This window comes from Erpetoichthys calabaricus, chromosome 13 (assembly GCF_900747795.2).
Source record: "Erpetoichthys calabaricus chromosome 13, fErpCal1.3, whole genome shotgun sequence".
Taxonomy (NCBI): Eukaryota; Metazoa; Chordata; class Cladistia; order Polypteriformes; family Polypteridae; genus Erpetoichthys; species Erpetoichthys calabaricus.
Window position 1 is genome coordinate 136,248,512 of NC_041406.2, and position 17,916 is coordinate 136,266,427.

The window sequence follows — 17,916 nt, forward strand, 5'->3', positions numbered from 1 at the left end:
GTATATTCACATTTATAGTCTACTATATTGAACTAGGTGAATTACAGCGATGTCCATTATGGGGTGGGTTAACTGTCAATATAGTGTCTTGTGTTTTAATGGTAATTCTGAAACAGGCTATTTTCCCTTCATCTTTTTGAGGCCTATTAGTTGGGGGCCATAGATATTTTCTGTGCTTTGTGGGTGTTGGAAGGTGTAAAGGGGCATGAGTGGAAATCCAATGGTGGAAAAGCAGTAATGTGTGTTGAGGACGGCTGGCTGCTTAACCCGGCCGGGACGTCCAGAAAGGAGAAAGATGGGGGAAAGCAGTTACAGAGGGACACTGCCTCCCCCAGAACGACAGATGGAGATGCCCCTGCAGCATAGCGGCACCCCAGATTCCTGCCGGGCACCATGGGAGCTGGAGTTCGGCTTCACAGCCTGGACACGTTGCAGGGAGGCTCGAGAATTTATATTTGCTGTATAGCCCGGAAGTGCAGACAAGTCACATGGCTAGAAGGACAGAAGCACTTCCGGGTCAAAGACTATTTAAAGGACTGGTGGAGACTCACCAGGGGCCTCATGTATAAACGGTGTGTACGCACAGAAATCTTGCGTACGAACATTTCCACGCTCAAATCGCCATTTATAAAACCTAAACTTGGCGTAAAGCCACGCACATTTCCACAGTACCTCATAGCCTGGCGTACGCAATTTCTCCGCTCGGTTTTGCAGACTGGCGGCACCCAGCGTCAAAGCAGTGCTATTGTTCCTGTGTGGTCACCCTTTCTTTCTTAGACCCACATTCCTGACTCGGCTTTATAAATACACTGAAATTAACTGCATATTGTTTATTAGCGTAATGCATCTGATTGTAATTAACCTGTAGAAATATAATGGTCCAGGGAACAGCCATAGTATTCCAAATACAATAACTGCTTTAGCGTTTTTACTCTCATATCTGCTTCTTCTTTCAGCTGCTCCCGTTAAGGGTTGCCACAGCGGATCATCTTTTTCCATATTACTCTCACTGCACCACTCGGAGTATTTATATCACTGTATCTGAGTGGGGAATCACAGCAGCAGCTGATCGGAAAGAGAATTATCGGTATACAGTTTCAAGCACACGCTTCCTCAGCCACAGCAAAACGCGTCAAAGCCTTTCATGTACGGACCTCGCGTTTCAAAAACAGTTTCATCCCAAGAACTATAAACACACTCAATCAAGTGCTCCTTGTAGAACTGTCTGTACTTATAAATACAATTACCCCACTGTAAACTTGCACTACAGTTATAATATTGCACAACCTGCGCCACTTTATAAAGCGCCTATGATGACAATATCATTTTTAAGATGAAATGCAGCAAAATATGTTGCTTATAGTATACAGATAAAACTGTAACTTCATTTAAATAATCTGTATTGTTAATAATTAAACATGTGAGGACACGGTGCCACAGCGCTAGCTAGTTCATGGATAGCTCCTGCCTTGCGCTGTATTATTGCTGGTGCTGACACGACACTGGAAGGATAGATGGAGAGAATAATTAAACACGTAATACGAAGATATTTCAATGTTCCTTAAAAGTTTTGAAGAATCGGCGTTCTAAGCTTACAGATGGCTTAACGTCTATTACAGAGCTGATTGTGTGGTGATTGGGTATTTGGAGAAAGAAAAGTAAGGACAGGAATTGGAGGTTAGTACGTTTGAAAGAGACAGTACTTCTGTAATAAATTATTCCATCGAAGGTCGCGCATGGCGCAGCAAGCCTCTTGCGTGAGATATGAACAATCACTGTGCCACCGTGTTCCCATGTTTAATAACATGCTTTCATTCCTATCATCATGAAAAAAATATCACGTATACATCTCAGTATTTTAATTATTCAGAGAGCTGTAATATCACGAATGTAATGGATTCTGTGTCCTGTCGGAGAAAGAGAAAGAATGGAAGCACGTAGTGATTCACACACATAGAAGATCAAACACAGAACAAAGCATTTAACCTGCTACTTTAGTTACGATGGGATTTGAGAAACTAGTAAAATAAACGATTTTAAGATGAAGTTTATGATGTTCTACTTTAATGACAAAATAAACTACATGATTAAAGTGGAAATTTCGAGATTAAAGTTGACATTTCGTGCTTTTTTCCCACTGTGTGCCTATTTTTTTTTCTCTGTACCCTAATAAGCTTTCATATGACACTCAGGCGGTCCGCTACGAGTCGCCTTTTCACGCTGACTTGGATATGTGAGAACTTCTTTTTTATTTCGGGCACTGTGCGACTTTGTGAACTTGAGCTTTCGAGTTTCTCCAACACTATGTCACTCGATCAACTTTCTTTTGTTGATTATACCACTGTTTAAACCAACAAATAGTACGTTTTTCCTTTGCCTTCACTTGGTATTCGCTGAAATTCTTATATTTTTCCCCATGCTTTTCCCATTGTCTTTTCACAGAAGGCTATTTATATCGATTTGCATATTCAAAGATGCGTAATTCTGGGAGGAGTTGGGGCGGGACAGAAGGTGTGTGCATATCCGTTACTTTTCACGCTGATCGGGATTTATGTAGAGGAAGAACATGAAAGTTTGCGTACGCACAGATTCCTGCATCTGGATTTTTCTGTGCGTACACACATTCCCGCTTTTGTGCTTACGCCATGTTATAGTGTGAGTTCTACGCACGTCGTTATACATGAGGCCCCTGGTGAGCCGGAATTGGGAGGGAGCAGGACAGAGCTTGGTGGGGGGAGTGGAGGGGAGCTTTGTGAATAGTGGTTATTATTTTGTTAGTGTATGGTGGCAAAGGCGCTTTGGAGCACTGTATCGAGAAGAAAAAACATTAAAGATCTTCTTGGTGATTTTACCCTGTGTGCAGAGTGTCTGTCTGTTGGGTTGAAAGAGGCAACAGCGACCTCTAGCGTCTTACATGTGCTAAGTGAGTACAAAGAGGGGGATAAATGGAATGATGGATGCCCTAAGGACAATAATCTTAGTCACTTACAGGCAAGACACTACACTGCAGGGAGCTGCAAAACAGTGACTGTGACTGTGGAAGCGATGCTCCAGCAAGAAGGCAGTTAACATTCCTCTGGTGATCCTCCAAAGATTTAGGCTCAAGGTGCACTATAACCTTTGCTACATTTGAAGGGGTGGCAAATGGCACCGAGTTCTGTGATTCCACCAGGCTAGTCTCACGCTAACTGTAGCTGAGCTAACCACCACGCCACAAACCACCTCACACCTGGTGTGCCTTTTATGGCTACCATAGTAAGGAACTGGGGGAAGTGCATGTCTCAGAGGGAACCATAAACCCAGGAATATAACATAAGGAACTGGACATTTAAGTTAAAATAATTAGATACATTTCAGCTTCAAATTCTAAATTAAAATGTTAGATTTGATGTTTTGTTATGTAATTATTTAGTGAGTAAATTGGGTCCAATAATGTGTACTATAAAAACAATAAGATAAAGAAAGCTAGAACAAAATTGTGTTAGAACAACTAAGGTTAGAGAGGTTTTGGGCCTTTTGACAAACTGGTATCCTACATTGTATAAAACAGAGTTCAGAACTGTAAAGTTTATAATAGAGAATTTATATGAAACTGTGGAAATATAATATAGTGTACAATGTAGTAGGTCATAGTTAATTTTTAGTTTTTCAATGGGAAAGTTACCACATTAGAGAAAGACACTAAGAACTGGTAGGAGGCATTTAATATAAACACCAAGTAGTGGAATAAGTCAGATGGAAATGGATCTAAAAATATTTTTACTGCTTAAGTAGGGAACAGGAGAGGGTGTCCGCCTGTTGGGTGCAGCTTTCAGTGGCGATCTGTTGGATGGGAAGACACTTCATGCCCCATACAGGATGTCCCAGTTTATTCTGGCCAGAATTGGTAGCAGTTGGACCTCTCTACTGATTGAATGAATTGAGCAGGAAAAGGATATAGGTTTATTTGATAGTTGCGATGAAGGCCTCATTTGAGAATAGGGTTCCTTCCTATGACCATTCATTTTTGTAATCAGATGCAAAGACATTATAAAAACATTTCTGTTGTTTTATAGCAGCTCCAATTGTAGCTTAGATAGATGGACTTGTGTTTAGGAGTCCAGGGGTGGAGTAAACAGTTAAAATTGTTTAGGTGAAAGATAGTGTCACACACGTGCAAGTAGGAGACAGCTAAAGGGCCTGAGTAAATGTAATACTACACCAGACCAGGGGGTGGCAGAGTGTGCTGACTGTCTCTCCCAGTTCCTTGCAGACCATTCCTGGGAAATCCTGCCAGATTCCGGCACCTCTGATGACGTCACTTCCGGCTCCGGCATTGATGATGTCATTTCCTCCACCATCTTACCTCCAAGTATTCAGTTCTGTTTTGGACTCAGTCTTGTGAACATCTCTGTTCAATAATTTGAAACTTTTGCAGCCGGGATATAATATACAGGTGGCTGCCCCAAATCTTTATAATGTCTGGAGAGTTTTCTTCTCACAATAGTAATGTGGCAAACACTAATTTGGAATTGACACACCACTTGAACTTGGAATCAGTGTTTAAGATTTAGGCAATCCAGCTTCCATCTTGCATACAGCATCTCTGTCACTTGAAGAAATAAAGACAACAGCTGCAGAAATAACAGAACATACCAGGAGTTACTAGAGTCAACTAGCCAAGGATTCAGAATGCTTATGGAATCATTATGAAAAGGCAATGGCAATGTTTGCAGTATACTATATCTGATGGGATCCTAGTATAAGAACTACATCTGCTGACACATTTTTCTTTCTAATTGTAGGAGCTGTGAAGTACTTCAAATGTCCTTGGTGAGCCAAATCTGCTTGAGGGACCGAGTATTTGGGCAGTACGAGGCGACTGGAAGGGCATGAGAACACACTACCAACCCGGATGGCCAAGGGTTTGAAGGACTCACAGTTTTTAGTTTGTCTAACCAAAACAGGGGTGGAGTGTTGTGGTGTATAAAATCTGTACATTTTGGGTTATATTTCCATTATATTTTGTTCAAGACAGTTTTACATTTACTCAGGCCCTTTAGCTGTCTCCTACTCACACATGTGTGACACTATCTTTCACCTAAACAATTTTAACTATCTTTAGCTACATTCGGGACAAATGAAAGCATGTCTTCTTCCCAGTTATACCTCACTTTTAAACCAGCTGTTCCAACAAAGAAAGGAAGACATGCTGGTGGCTCAGGCTATCAATTACTTTATAACCTGAGAAAGGATGGATATCTAATTATTTTACAGCCTGGGAAACGAAGACATAGCAACACCTCAGAGAACATAAAAAAGTTTTATTGTTTGGGAAAATGAACAGTGAATTCATTTATCATAGTGAAAGCCAGCCAATCAGAATATCTAACAATCACATATTGCAAAACCACCCGGTAGAATTTTAGAATAAATATACCGCATCTGAGGAGCGATATAGCAAGGAAGGAGGGAGGAAGAAGAAGGAAAGAAGACGTCAGAAGAGGGCGCCAGCAACATGCAGCCATTTCCATCTGGTCATCAGAAAAGCATCATGAACAACTTCGAGTGCTAGATCACAAGCCGCCTGCAACATTCATCCTTGTCATCTTTACTTTTTCGCAAGCTTTTTCTAAAGACTATACATATATCCAGACTTTTCTATCAGTTCTATTTTCTATTATTCTTTGTTCCACTGGTATTATTATTATTCCTGTAATAAATATTATGCTGCTTTTAACTTTCTATGCTTTGTCTTAATGTCTAGAGTGATCAAAGTAATAAGGTAGATTTCTTTGAGCACCTGGTGCAGCCAGAGGTTTGCCAAGTATGAAGCAGTGGAACAGGAAGATCTGGCTAATAAACAGGCCATCCAAAAGCTAAGGTACTACCTTTTCAGCCATGAGTTCACTCTTGTTACTGACCACACACCTTTACAGTGGATGGTTTTATACATAGAGTCAAATATGCGGGTTATGAGATGGTCCTAGGATCTTCATCCAAATACAAATTCAAGGTTCAACATCGGTAAGTGTCCCTCCATGCTAATGCCAATACTCCATTTCTGGTATATGACCTCTTGGTTCTGGCTACCCAACCCGATGTGTCTAGGCAGGTGAGCCGGGGGCTGGGGGGGGAATTGTGAGACACATACATGTCCTTAGCAGTCAACTTCAAAGCTTGTTTAAAGGTAATTCCACCCTAAATTGATATGTGGCACTGCATAATGTCACCCCAATACTTTTCCTGCAGAGCTGATGACCTGTAATAGAAAGATGAATGACTTCTCCTTTACTTTTACTTTGTGAGATTTTTAAGCTTTTTTGAGACCCTCCCCAATGGTGCTGCATGCCGAAAACGCAATTGACGCATCTGTCAAGGGTTGCTTGCCCATCATAGAGGCAACTGCAGGTTTGTAGCACCACCAAGGAAACTGCAAGTTAACAGAATACCCACATAACACGTGTGTCACCCGATGGGTGATGAGGTGAAAATTATAACCCATCCAATGCCCTAGCCCCTTCCCTGCTAGTTTGCTGTGTGCACTGAAGTGGTAGCTCCCATTTGAAGAAATACCCTTACTGTTCCTGTTTTGATTGGAATAAAGTTGGTTTTCTTAGAGCCGTTCAACTTAGCATCTTCTCTTGGTGCAGGACAGTGACTCATGTGTCACAACTTATATAACCCTATGAAATTAGAGTACAAAAACTATCATGAAACTGAAGTCCCAACACACATAAGTCTCAAAAAAATAATTAAATAATTGCCCACTGAGGGGATTTATGATCAAACCCTAGCTAGATATAAAAAACCAGCTATGACAGTCACAGCTAGTAGTGAGTTTTGCTACTAAATGAAATGGACAGCCTTTATACCGCCTACTTCAAATATTAGGAGTTTGGAATAAGTGTTTATAATAACAGGAAATCCAGTCATGTGCCAGATTAAAGACCTGTTGGCCAGTATAAACTGTTGATGTCAAGTTATAAAAAAAACAACAATGGCTTTAGAAATAAACATATACTTTAAAAGTTTATTTAATGAATCTGTACCTAATGAACTGAACTAAATGATTTGTTTGTTGCGTGATTATTACTTTTTCAGTATCTGTTCTCAAATCTGACTGGAATTTGGGCCCAAATTATCCAGAGGTGGCAATTGTTGAAGCCGAGTATGTTATCTTCAAAGCAAAAGGATTTCTAGACCTTGGGTAAAAAAGCAGAGCTAGAAAAGTGGGTGAACATACAAAGACTGTGAAGAAACAAAATGTTTATGATTTGAAATGTTATGTTTTCATTATAGGAGCTATCTCAGATTGTGTGTTGTGCTGTGTTTAAGCAGTCAGTTTATTGTGCTAATGTACAAGTGAGATCTATTAAACACATACACACCATCTACAGTGTCAGACAGACACTGTTCAATTTATGGTTTTGTTTTTCAAGTCATTAGTATTTGTCATTTGGATCAGTTCATCTTTTATTGTTTTTATCCCTTACTTGTTTTCTTTCTATTCCTTAATTTGTTTATTTTTAGATTTATATCTTGTATTTTATTCCAATTAGGAACTGAACCCTTAGTCAGGGTAACTTTCTTCATTGGTATTTACCTTTTGTACTCTTTAGTATTCATTCCTAACTAGTTAAATATATTTCATTTGTAATAATTTTTCATTGGTGGAATTATTTAGTCACATTAGATTAAAAGGTTTGACAAGTATGTAATTTCAGTTTATGGCAGTGATGTGTGCCCTAACAGTCAGTGCTAGGTTGTTAGTTTTTTGGAGTATTTTTAAGAGATTATTGCAGGGGTAGGCAACGTCTGTCCTGGAGTGCCACAGTATGTGCAGGTTTTTGTTCCAACCCAGTTCCTTAATGAGAACTCAATTATTGCTGATGAAGCACATATTGCTTAAGTGACATTTTAATGCTTCATTTTAGTGGTCTCGCTTGTTAAGGTTCTCCAACCTTAATTGCTTATTTCAATCTTAAACTGCTGCATTCAGTGTTTTAATTGCTCCTTATTAGCAATAAGATGTAAAACAGGGGTAGGCAATGTCGGTCCTGGTGAGCCGCAGTGGCTACAGGTTTTCATTCAACCCAATTGCTTAATTAGAAACCAATCATTGCCAATCTCAGACCTTATTTAATTTTATGGCTTGTTAGTCTGTGCAATGTAAGGCTTTTATATCGTAGATTTTTTTCCTTTCCAAGGATATCATCCAAATGATTTGAAGCCTAAAACAGATCATTTTCAGTCTGTCACATTTTTCTATTAAGTGTTTTATTAAATCAAACCGTGCATGATGAACACACACAGATGTAATTGGAAAAAAGCTAGCTGGAGAACTGCTGGCTGCTTTGTCTTTTACATCTTATTGCTAATAAGGAGCAATTAAAACACTGAATGCAGCAGTTTAAGATTGAAATAAGCAATTAAGGATGGAGAACCTTAACAAGCGAGACCACTAAAATGAACCATTAAAATGTCACTTAAGCAATATGTGCTTCATCAGCAATAATTGAGTTCTCGTTAAGGAACTGGGTTGGAACAAAAACCTGCACATACTGTGGCACTCCAGGACCGACGTTGCCTACCCCTGGATTATTGCATCAAGTACTACTTTAGTACAATCATTTTAAGTTAACAATAGAACAGGCAGGACATTGTAACAATACTTTCTAAATAAAACCAACAATTTACTCACTATATAATTTCAAATTATACTGTTAAAAAAGTAATTTATCATACATGCAAATCCCTAATTAAACTTAAATGATAAATGTTGTGTACTTGAATATTTTAAAAATTTAAAAACAATTTTGCCTTTTTAGTGTTGAGGGTAATTGCAGCTTTGTAACCCAAGTCATATTAGCATTGTTACAACGGATCTCAAAACTTACATTGAGGCAGATGTCCTGATCATTATACTGCAACACCCTTAACTTGTTAAACTGTGAATGATTGTCTTATTTTCAAATGTTTCCTTTTGTTTCAATAATGTGATTTTTTCTCTTGATGTTTACCAGTGTTGTCCAGTTTCCTTAAGACATGAATACCAGACATTACTCACCCTGAAAAATCGGTAGACAAAAGTCCATAATCAAATATGTACACTCTGCTTATTTGACAGATTGATAGGTATCCCAATGCAGTTACCAGTGAAAACCTATAAATAAAAACATTATATTAGGGATTTTCCCAAAAAATACATTTTGCATGAATTATAGTCATTATTAAAGTGACTTACAAGAGACCAAAGTCAGTTTTTATTATAATCATAACATTACAAAGTAACATTTTGATTTTGGCAACAAAATATACCCCAAAAAGCCTGATGGGTATATACTATGGTTTTTCAGACACCTGTCACCTTATAGACAAACTAAGAGTGAATAATAGGGGCTGTTAACGTTGGAGTGTTTGATTATGAGCAGCAAGAGTTTCTATGGAATTTTAGTGATCCAAAACAGAATGTTCTATAAAGCAGAAAATGATAGAAGTAAGAGCTAAAATTTAGAGAGAAACATATGAGCAAGGGTGGTACGGTGGCACAGTGGTAGCGCAGCTGCCTCACAGTAAGGAGACCCGGGTTTGCTTCCCGGGTCCTCCCTGCGTGGAGTTTGCATGTTCTCCCCGTGTCTGTGAGGGTTTCCTCCGGGTGCTCCGGTTTCCTCCCACAGTCCAAAGACGTGCAGGTTAGGTGGATTGGCGATTCTAAATTGGCCCGTGTGTGTGTGTGTGTGTGTGTTCTGCGGTGGGCTGGCGCCCTGCCTGAGGTTTGTTCCTCCCTGTGCTAGCTGGGATTGGCTACAGCAGACCCCCGTGACCCTGTGTTAGGATATAGTGGGTTGCATGACTGACTGACTGACATATTAGCAATGTAGACACATTAACTAAGAAAAGGATAGAATTTTTTTTTATTTTTTGGTGGTTTCTTCTTGGGTGCTTACTATCAGGTAAGACATTAAGAAGAAGTGTGTATTCACATTTAGTTATTATCTAACAAATTACCTTCATATTTTCAAAACTGACCTGGAAAAGCAGTTCCACATGTACAGTACTTCCATACATCAAAATACAATCTACATTTCAACTTAAAGTTTGAGACATTAGTTAATGATTGTTATTATGAATACATAATCTTGCCATCACGTTCTCAATCTGCTTTGGAGTTATCCACAAGTGTGTCATGTCTTTTAAATCTCCAGTTAGATTTTATCAAAAGACTCCCAGGCCTCTTGAGTTTGAGAACATTTTCTAGGGGTTTTCTTAGTCAAAGAGGAGGTTAATGCAATTACTGGGCTGAAATTCTTTACAGTATCTATTGCAAGTTCCACATGGGTTAGATGGGCATCTCTACCAGGAGACGGGAAGGTTTCTTACCTGGGCAGAAGGCCACAAGTGGATGATCAGGCATCCCGACAGGGAAAGAGAAAGGTGACTTAGCCGAGCCAAGTGGATTGACAGACATCTCAGTCAAAAGAGGAGTTCCCTTACCTGGGTAAGACACCCAAGCAGATGGACAGGCATCCCGAAGAGCGGTATTTACGACACCTTCCCAGGCCGGGATAAAAGAAGAAAAGGACAGGGAAGGACTGTCTGAGGGGTGTTTATTCCCCCCAGGCGGTAGATGACAGCAGCCCTCCATATCTGCACCCATTTGCAAACAAGCACGGAATGCTGGGAGTTGAAGTCTGGTAGTACAGCCCTGCTGAGGTCTGTAGGTGCCTGAAGAGTGTGCTGCAGGAAGATACACTTCCTATTATGTGGGACTTCCATTTGACCTGGAAGTACTTCTAACGGACAGAAACCCTGGCACCAGGAGTACTCCTGGGTCCTCAATAAAAGGGACCGCACTCCCTTGTCCAGGCAAGTTGTAGCTGGGAGGATGAAGAGCATCTCCCGGCTGGAGGGGGGCAGCACGGTAGTGAAAGGAGTGAAAGTGGAAGAGAGATAACGTATGTTTTATGCTGTACCGTAAGGTATTGTGTAATAAATCATCATTTATTTGATGTGGTCGTGTTTGGGGCTCACTGGTGCCCCTGTTGCCATCATAATATCTACAACAATAGTTTGCAAACTCCATTAATCACTGAACCTGCTTGACAGAGGGTGGAATGGCCAAACTTGTATCAGCTCTACATTAGTCTTTTTGCATAAAGTGATACTATAGAAACAAAATACGAGCATTTATGGAACATTCATTTCTCTAACTTTATAAATAAGCAAATATTTGTAAACAAGAAAATACTTCTCTGATGTGACAAACGCAAGAGAGAATCTTTGCTGAATATTAATGCATAATCAATATAATGTAAACATAGACCCAAGAACATTTCTAAACATATAATATGCAGTCAACTAGAAGGCCTAGGCAATATTTAGCCAGTTTATATGGCATTACTAAATACTCTTAATATACTGAGAATTTTCCTGTTTTTTTAATTATTGAAATAAAAGAAGGCTTTTAGAATTATTGCTTTAGTATTTTTAGTATTATGAAACTGATGTCATGAGCCACTGTTTCAGGCTTGTTTTTCAAGGCTTTGACCGCATTGCTTATAACAGCAAGGCGTAATTGTGTCATGCTATGTCTGACATCCTAGCACTGGAATTTTCAACTACAAAAAATAAATTGTCATTACATTAGTTAGGGACAAACCAAACTATCTAGTATAAGGATCAGATAGTTCCATTATGATTGTTTTCTTGTTATACAAAAGTGACAAATTCTGCATGTTTTGATATATCAAAATACTAATTAAACACTTTGTAACTGTGGAATAAAACTTGTCATTTAGAACACCATGATAGAGGAAATGATTACCTGTGTATGTTGTCTACTCCGGCCTTCACCATGATTACATAACAGACAGAGACCAAAATAAAAAAATGCAATGAATACCTAAAAAAGATGAGGGGAAAAAACTCAATGAATTTAGTTTAGGATATTTGTAATAAATGTAAAAAAAACAATCAGTAATTAAAAAATAATTGGTACTCAACCTTAAATTTTTGAACAGTCTTTCAGACATAGTTGTATTGAAGTTTGAATATTTCAAGCTCTTGGAGAGCATTTATATTCTGTAAGAGCCAATCTTAGAAAGTTAAAGTTTTGAGTTAAACTCATATTAATGTTTGCCTAATTTGAATAGAATATAAATTTCTTCCACATTCATAGACAATGATATAGTCTTTTCCTCCTATAAGTTAGTAAGAGATAAAACTTTCTTGCTATAACTGAGATACAGTGTGATAATTGAGTCAGTTGTTATTTAGAACAGGTCCCAGTACTCAGGGACTTAAAAGACCCATTTTCAGCTAAGAAATGGGATAGGCATACAGTTTTCTCACCGTTTTGAAATGGTTCAGAAACATTTTGAAATGGTTTAGAATTTTGCAATGATTAGAAATGTAACAAGATTTAAGCTTTGAAGAGAAAGTCAGTAGGAAAACAGGCATGAGCTGCGATTTGTTGCGAACTTAGTAGTGCAATTGCATCGAGTGAAGCCTTGGCGGCTCTTGTTCAGAAAGCGGACGCCACTTGGTTGTTTCAAAATAATTAAGATTAGGTATATAAGTAGGTTTCTCATTTCTGTTATCATTTTAGCCCTAAAATAGTGACTTAACATCAGGGACTTATTTTATTGACCTTAAGGTTAGTGTTTGGGCGAGGGGAAGGCCGTCTCAAGTGGCTTCCGCTTTCTGAACAAGACCTGCAGTTTCTCGTGCAGAATGGAAACCTCGCTTCTGAATCTGCATCTGAAATTTTTAAGCATCTTTGCACCTTGAGCGAACAGTCTTACATCAGCACATTGAATTTTGGCCAGGGAGTTCTCACCACTTTGTGAAATGGCCGGCCAAAGTAGCATATACACTGGTCATTTCTAGTAATTCGGACTTTGGCCACACCTCTCGGCCAAAATGCGAAATGGCCGGCCAATTCGGGAACTGGCCAAACTTTGGGTTTTAGCCATAACACTGTGACAATGCGGGTTCTGCTCCATGCTCCCATCTTACTTCTTGGAGCCCTCGAAACCAACACCGTTGGTAATGTCACCGATGAGCTGGACAGTAAGACAACAAAGCAAGGGGATGGTGCAAAAAGTGCAAAGTGCTTTTATTAAAAAAACAACAAAATCAAAACAGTGTTCAAAAAAATAGCGTTGTGTCCCAGAAATCTTCAAATAAATCATTAAATAAATAATCCATAAAAACAAGTGAACTGTGGAGGTTAAAAACACAATAGAAAGAAAAATTCTTAAAACAACGAGGTTAAAAGCAATGGCTGGAGGCAGTCTTTCTTTTAAAACTAAAGCCAGGTGTGTTGTTCTACTGGCAGCTCCCCTGCTTCTCCCATTCGGACCCCACAACAGGGGAGTCGCCCTACCAGCAAATGCAGCTCCTTAATTTCTGGTCAAGTAGCCCTCAGATCCCCAGCTACCTCAGGCTCCAGCAGGACCGAGACTTGGGTTCCTTCCCCAGTGGCCGGGGTGCTCACGTTGGGGCTACTATATATACACAGTGCTCTAGCTGTTCCATGATCAGCTTCCGACAGCACTTCCGGGTGAGACGGCAGCCCTGCACAAGAGGGCTCAGCTGTTCTCCACATGCCCCCTGGTGGTGTCCATGAGCCACAGCAGGGTTGAGCTTCCCTGCTCCGTGGCAGTGTAGCAAACCAGGAGGATGGAGAGGTGAGATAGGATTTAAGGTGGGCCAGATTTACGAGTTTTCTCGTAGGCTCTGATAATCCTAGTGTTAATGGAACATGCACAATAACCTAATGCTACAAAAATAAAATGTCATTGTACTGGACTACATTGCACTCTTTAACAAAAGTTTATAAATGCAATAAAAATCTTATAATATTTTATAAGACTCTAATAGCAAAACTTACCATCCAAAGCAGAAAATGCCAAACAGAGTTCCCAGTGTAGTAGCAACCACATGCCGGATATTTTTTCTATCTTTGTTTGGGCTCAGGTAGCAACGAAACCAAAAAGCTGACATGAGGGCAAACAGCTGACAGACCACAAAATTCACCTAAAAAAAAGTCCAAAATTTTTCCTTTATGAACTGGTAAACAAGGTTGCTTGTCTAGTATTAAATTAGAAATCTTGGAGGCAAAACAGGCATATAGGCTAAATTCCAGAAACGCTTTAGCATGAATAATTGTATAGTGTTAAAACTAAATAATCTTTAATCAGGTTTAGAGATCTATTGGGTCAATACTGTCTTTTGAAAAATATACTGTACTTATTAAGCATAAGTATAAGCTGGTGGCGTGGGGTGAAGCTGCAAGTAGATCCAGTGTTTTACATATTTTCAATGTAATTCAGTCTTGCTTTATTCTTAAGATACCTTAGGACACAACAAAATGCACTGGTTAAATTCTGTTGGTGCAGAATCTTTAAAAATACAGCAAATGGTACAATGATACTGTTTGCCAGAAACATATTACTAAACAAAACAATAGCAAAAAAAGAATAACACTATGTATCAATAAATATCCTACAGTATTAGATTTTTAAAAAAAGTATATATTTCAGGTAAAATCACGATCTGTCACAATTATACAATATTACCACTACATGTATAGTTTCAGAAATTAATAAGAATAATGAGTGCCTCATTGTAATTTATATTTAATTGGTTAGTAAAGTATTTTTTTTGTTATATTTACATTTTAATGCATAGATTTAGATTGCATATGCACAAATATATGAAAGTATAAATCACTACTTAACCTGTAGAAAATGGCTATTTTGAAATGTACCCATACAGAGAGAAAGTAGAAAACAAGACTGCAAATGGAGCACTAGTAATTTCCAGAATTTCAATTTCAAGTGAGATTCACTGAGACATACTCTGACTAGTAACTTGAGACTTACATTGATGTGCTGATGTCATTCTTATGATTGTAAAAGATGCTGCTGATAGTTTTATGCTCTGAGGTGTAACAGTTCATTAAAAAAATACATTTGCACCTAAAACTTTGTGTTTTGGTTGACACTAAGGACCCATGCAGGTATTTTTAAAACTTGGATGATAAATTAGACTGGACTGCCAATACTGATGCGCTGTGCAAGAAAGGACAAAGCCGGTTATACTTCCTTAGAAGGCTGGCTTCCTTCAACATCTGCAATAAGATGCTGCAGATGTTCTATCAAACAGTTGTGGCGAGCGCCCTCTTCTACGCAGTGGTGTGCTGGGGAGGCAGCATTAAGAGGAAAGACGCCTCACGCCTGGACAAACTGGTGAGGAAGGCAGGCTCTATTGTTGGCATGGAGCTGGACAGTTTAACATCTGTGGCAGAGCGAAGGGCGCTCAGCAGGCTCCTATCAATTATGGAGAATCCACTGCATCCACTAAATAATGTCATCTCCAGACAGAAGAGCAGCTTCAGCGACAGACTGCTGTCACTGTCCTGCTCCACAGACAGATTGAGGAGATCGTTCCTCCCCCAAACTATGCGACTCTTTAATTCCACCAGGGGGGGTAAACGTTAATATTTAACATTATACATAGTTATTGTCTGTTTTTTTTCACCAATATCTTTAATTTAATATTATTTATTGTATCAGTATGCTGCTGCTGAAGAATGTGAATTTCCCATTGGGATTAATAAAGTATCTATCTATCTATCTATCTATCTATCTTTTGCTTTTTTTTTTCCCACAGCACAGGAGCCAAAGCAGCGGAGTGTTTAGGGGATCCTTGGTCATAGCTGCAGAGACAAAACATGTGCCTTAGAAAGGAAACTTGCTTTGTTCCTTCTGTACCAGAAACTATTGTTTGATGATGTAGATGTGTTACTTTCACAGTTTTTTATTTCAAGAAGTCAAACCAGCATTAAAATTGAAGTTAAATTGTTTTTTTTTTTCTCTTATGTTTGAGTGTTGTGTCCTCTGCCACCTGTTTTAAGAATCTATTTCTTAAGCAGTCTGTGCACCCAGCAAAATACCGTATCTGAACTATTTAATGGTCAATAACAATGGAAGAAGGGAACACATCAGAATCACTGTGGGTTATCATAGCATAGAAGAAAGCCAAAGATTTGCTTATTGACATTTATAACAGGTCATCAGATTCGGATATTTTGGGCAATAGGATATTATTTAAATAAGATTCTCAACTTTCAACTGGGTCACAAGTGGCTGTTGCTGGGTTACAAGCATATGAGAAAAAGGAAAAAAAAAGCCGTATCAAGTACAGACTTGATCATGGTATATTCCCCCCAACCCCTAACCCAAGGTCTGTCCGAAGGGAACAAAAGCACTGTGTGATTTTTTTTTTTTTTTTGATATTTATTCCCATTTGTAATTATACTCATTTTAATAAGACAGATCACCTATTCAGTTTTATTGCAAAATTCTAATTGCAGTGAACTCCAATAGGTAAAACTGGGTCCCAAGAGGTTTAGAATGACTGAAATAACACATTTGTGCAATAAAGGGGGCAGAGTTATTATGGGTTATTTTAACTTTACAAACATCAAACCATCCATCTATCCATTATCCAACCCGCTATATCCTAACACACGGTCACTGGAGGTCTGCTGGTGCCAATCCCAGCCAACACAGGGCGCAAGGCAGGAGCAAATCCCAGGCAGGGCACCAGCCCACCGCAGGACACATACACACACCCAAGCACACACTAGGGACAATTTAGGATCACCAATGCTCCTAACCTGCATGTCTTTGGACTGTGGGAGGAAACCACAGCACCCAGAGGAAACCCACGCAGACACGGGGAGAACATGCAAACTCCACGCAGGGAGGACCTGGGAAGAAAACCCAGGTCTCCTTACTGTGAGGCAGCAGTGCTACCACTGCGCCACCGTGCCACCTACTTTACAAACTCTTAAATACAAATAAGGAAACTGAAATGATGCACATGGCAAATTATTATTTTCACCATTTGTTTCACGCACAGCATGTGGTTATGTCTGTCTGGATCTCATCTTCTCAAACAATAAAGACAAAGTAATAAGAATAGGAATGTTATTGACATTGTGACTTGTGAGTCTCTGTCTTGCACCCCAAAACACGAGGCAGAGTCTCAGTACTTCAGCAAAACCAACTTTATTACACTTGAAATACAGTAGGAACAGCACGGTTATTTATTGTAGTGGGATCTATCATTCTCCAATACACAGACAAAGCAATCAGGCAGGGTTGTGGCCAGTTAATCCTGTTCTCTGCATTTGTAGTATTCCTTGCATCACCCATCAACGGCAACAGCTTATAGCGCGACCGCGATCGACTCGGATCTGCTTTAGAGGCGAGCCGCTACAGAGTTGAGAACCCACATTTGCCCCGGCAACTGTAAACTGTCTTTCACAGATGTGGCGATCACGCTTCGGGACGCTCTTCGGCATGTCGTACCATTGGGGAGAGTCCCAAAAGAATTTAAAAACCTTACATCTCTCCAACGCGGCATCGGGTATGCATCAAACTTGGAAATCTTATTTAAACGCCTAAAATCAATACAGAACTGAACTGCCAGACTTTGAGACGAGTAAAATTGGGCTCCGCCATTTGCTTTTGCTTGGCTGAATAATGCCTAATTGGAGCATCTGTTGGACATCCTCGTGTATCACTTTCCTTGTTGCCTCTTGTAGGCGATATGGGGGCACCTGTATAGTAACACCGGGTGGAGCGACAATCCTGTGCTCTGCAATCATCGTCCGGCCAGGCATGGTTGAGAAGATGTCAGAGTTCCCCTCAATCAGGGATAGCAATTCCGCTTTCTGGGTGTCAATTAAATCATCCCCAATAGCGACCTCAAGACATCGTGACGGTCAGGCCACTCCTTTAAAAGATTAACATGCAAGGTTTATACAGGTTTCCACTGCACAGGAATTCTAACTTAATAATTCAGTGGGGACATGCGCTCTTCTACCACTGCCAGTCCCTGCCATTCAGCCTAAAATTT

At 39.6% G+C, this 17,916-nt stretch overlaps 1 protein-coding gene across 5 annotated transcripts in view; it reads right to left on the reverse strand.

The window, feature by feature from the left end:
- The window catches only part of mboat1 (membrane bound O-acyltransferase domain containing 1), a 182,523-nt gene that overhangs the window by 138,748 nt on the left and 25,859 nt on the right, over positions 1-17,916 (reverse strand). For 4 of the 5 annotated variants that reach the window (XR_007936554.1, XM_028817644.2, XM_051935506.1 and 1 more), the window contains exons 2-4: positions 13,877-14,022; positions 11,807-11,884; positions 9,050-9,145 (exon numbers count right to left, since the gene is read on the reverse strand). Coding sequence is in view for 4 of the 5 variants with exons in the window: in XM_028817644.2 (XP_028673477.2) it covers positions 9,050-9,145; positions 11,807-11,884; positions 13,877-14,022 (320 nt within the window). In the remaining variant the exon portion in view is untranslated. The remainder of the gene's footprint in view (positions 1-9,049; positions 9,146-11,806; positions 11,885-13,876; positions 14,023-17,916) is intronic. The other variant, XM_051935504.1, reaches the window with a different exon arrangement.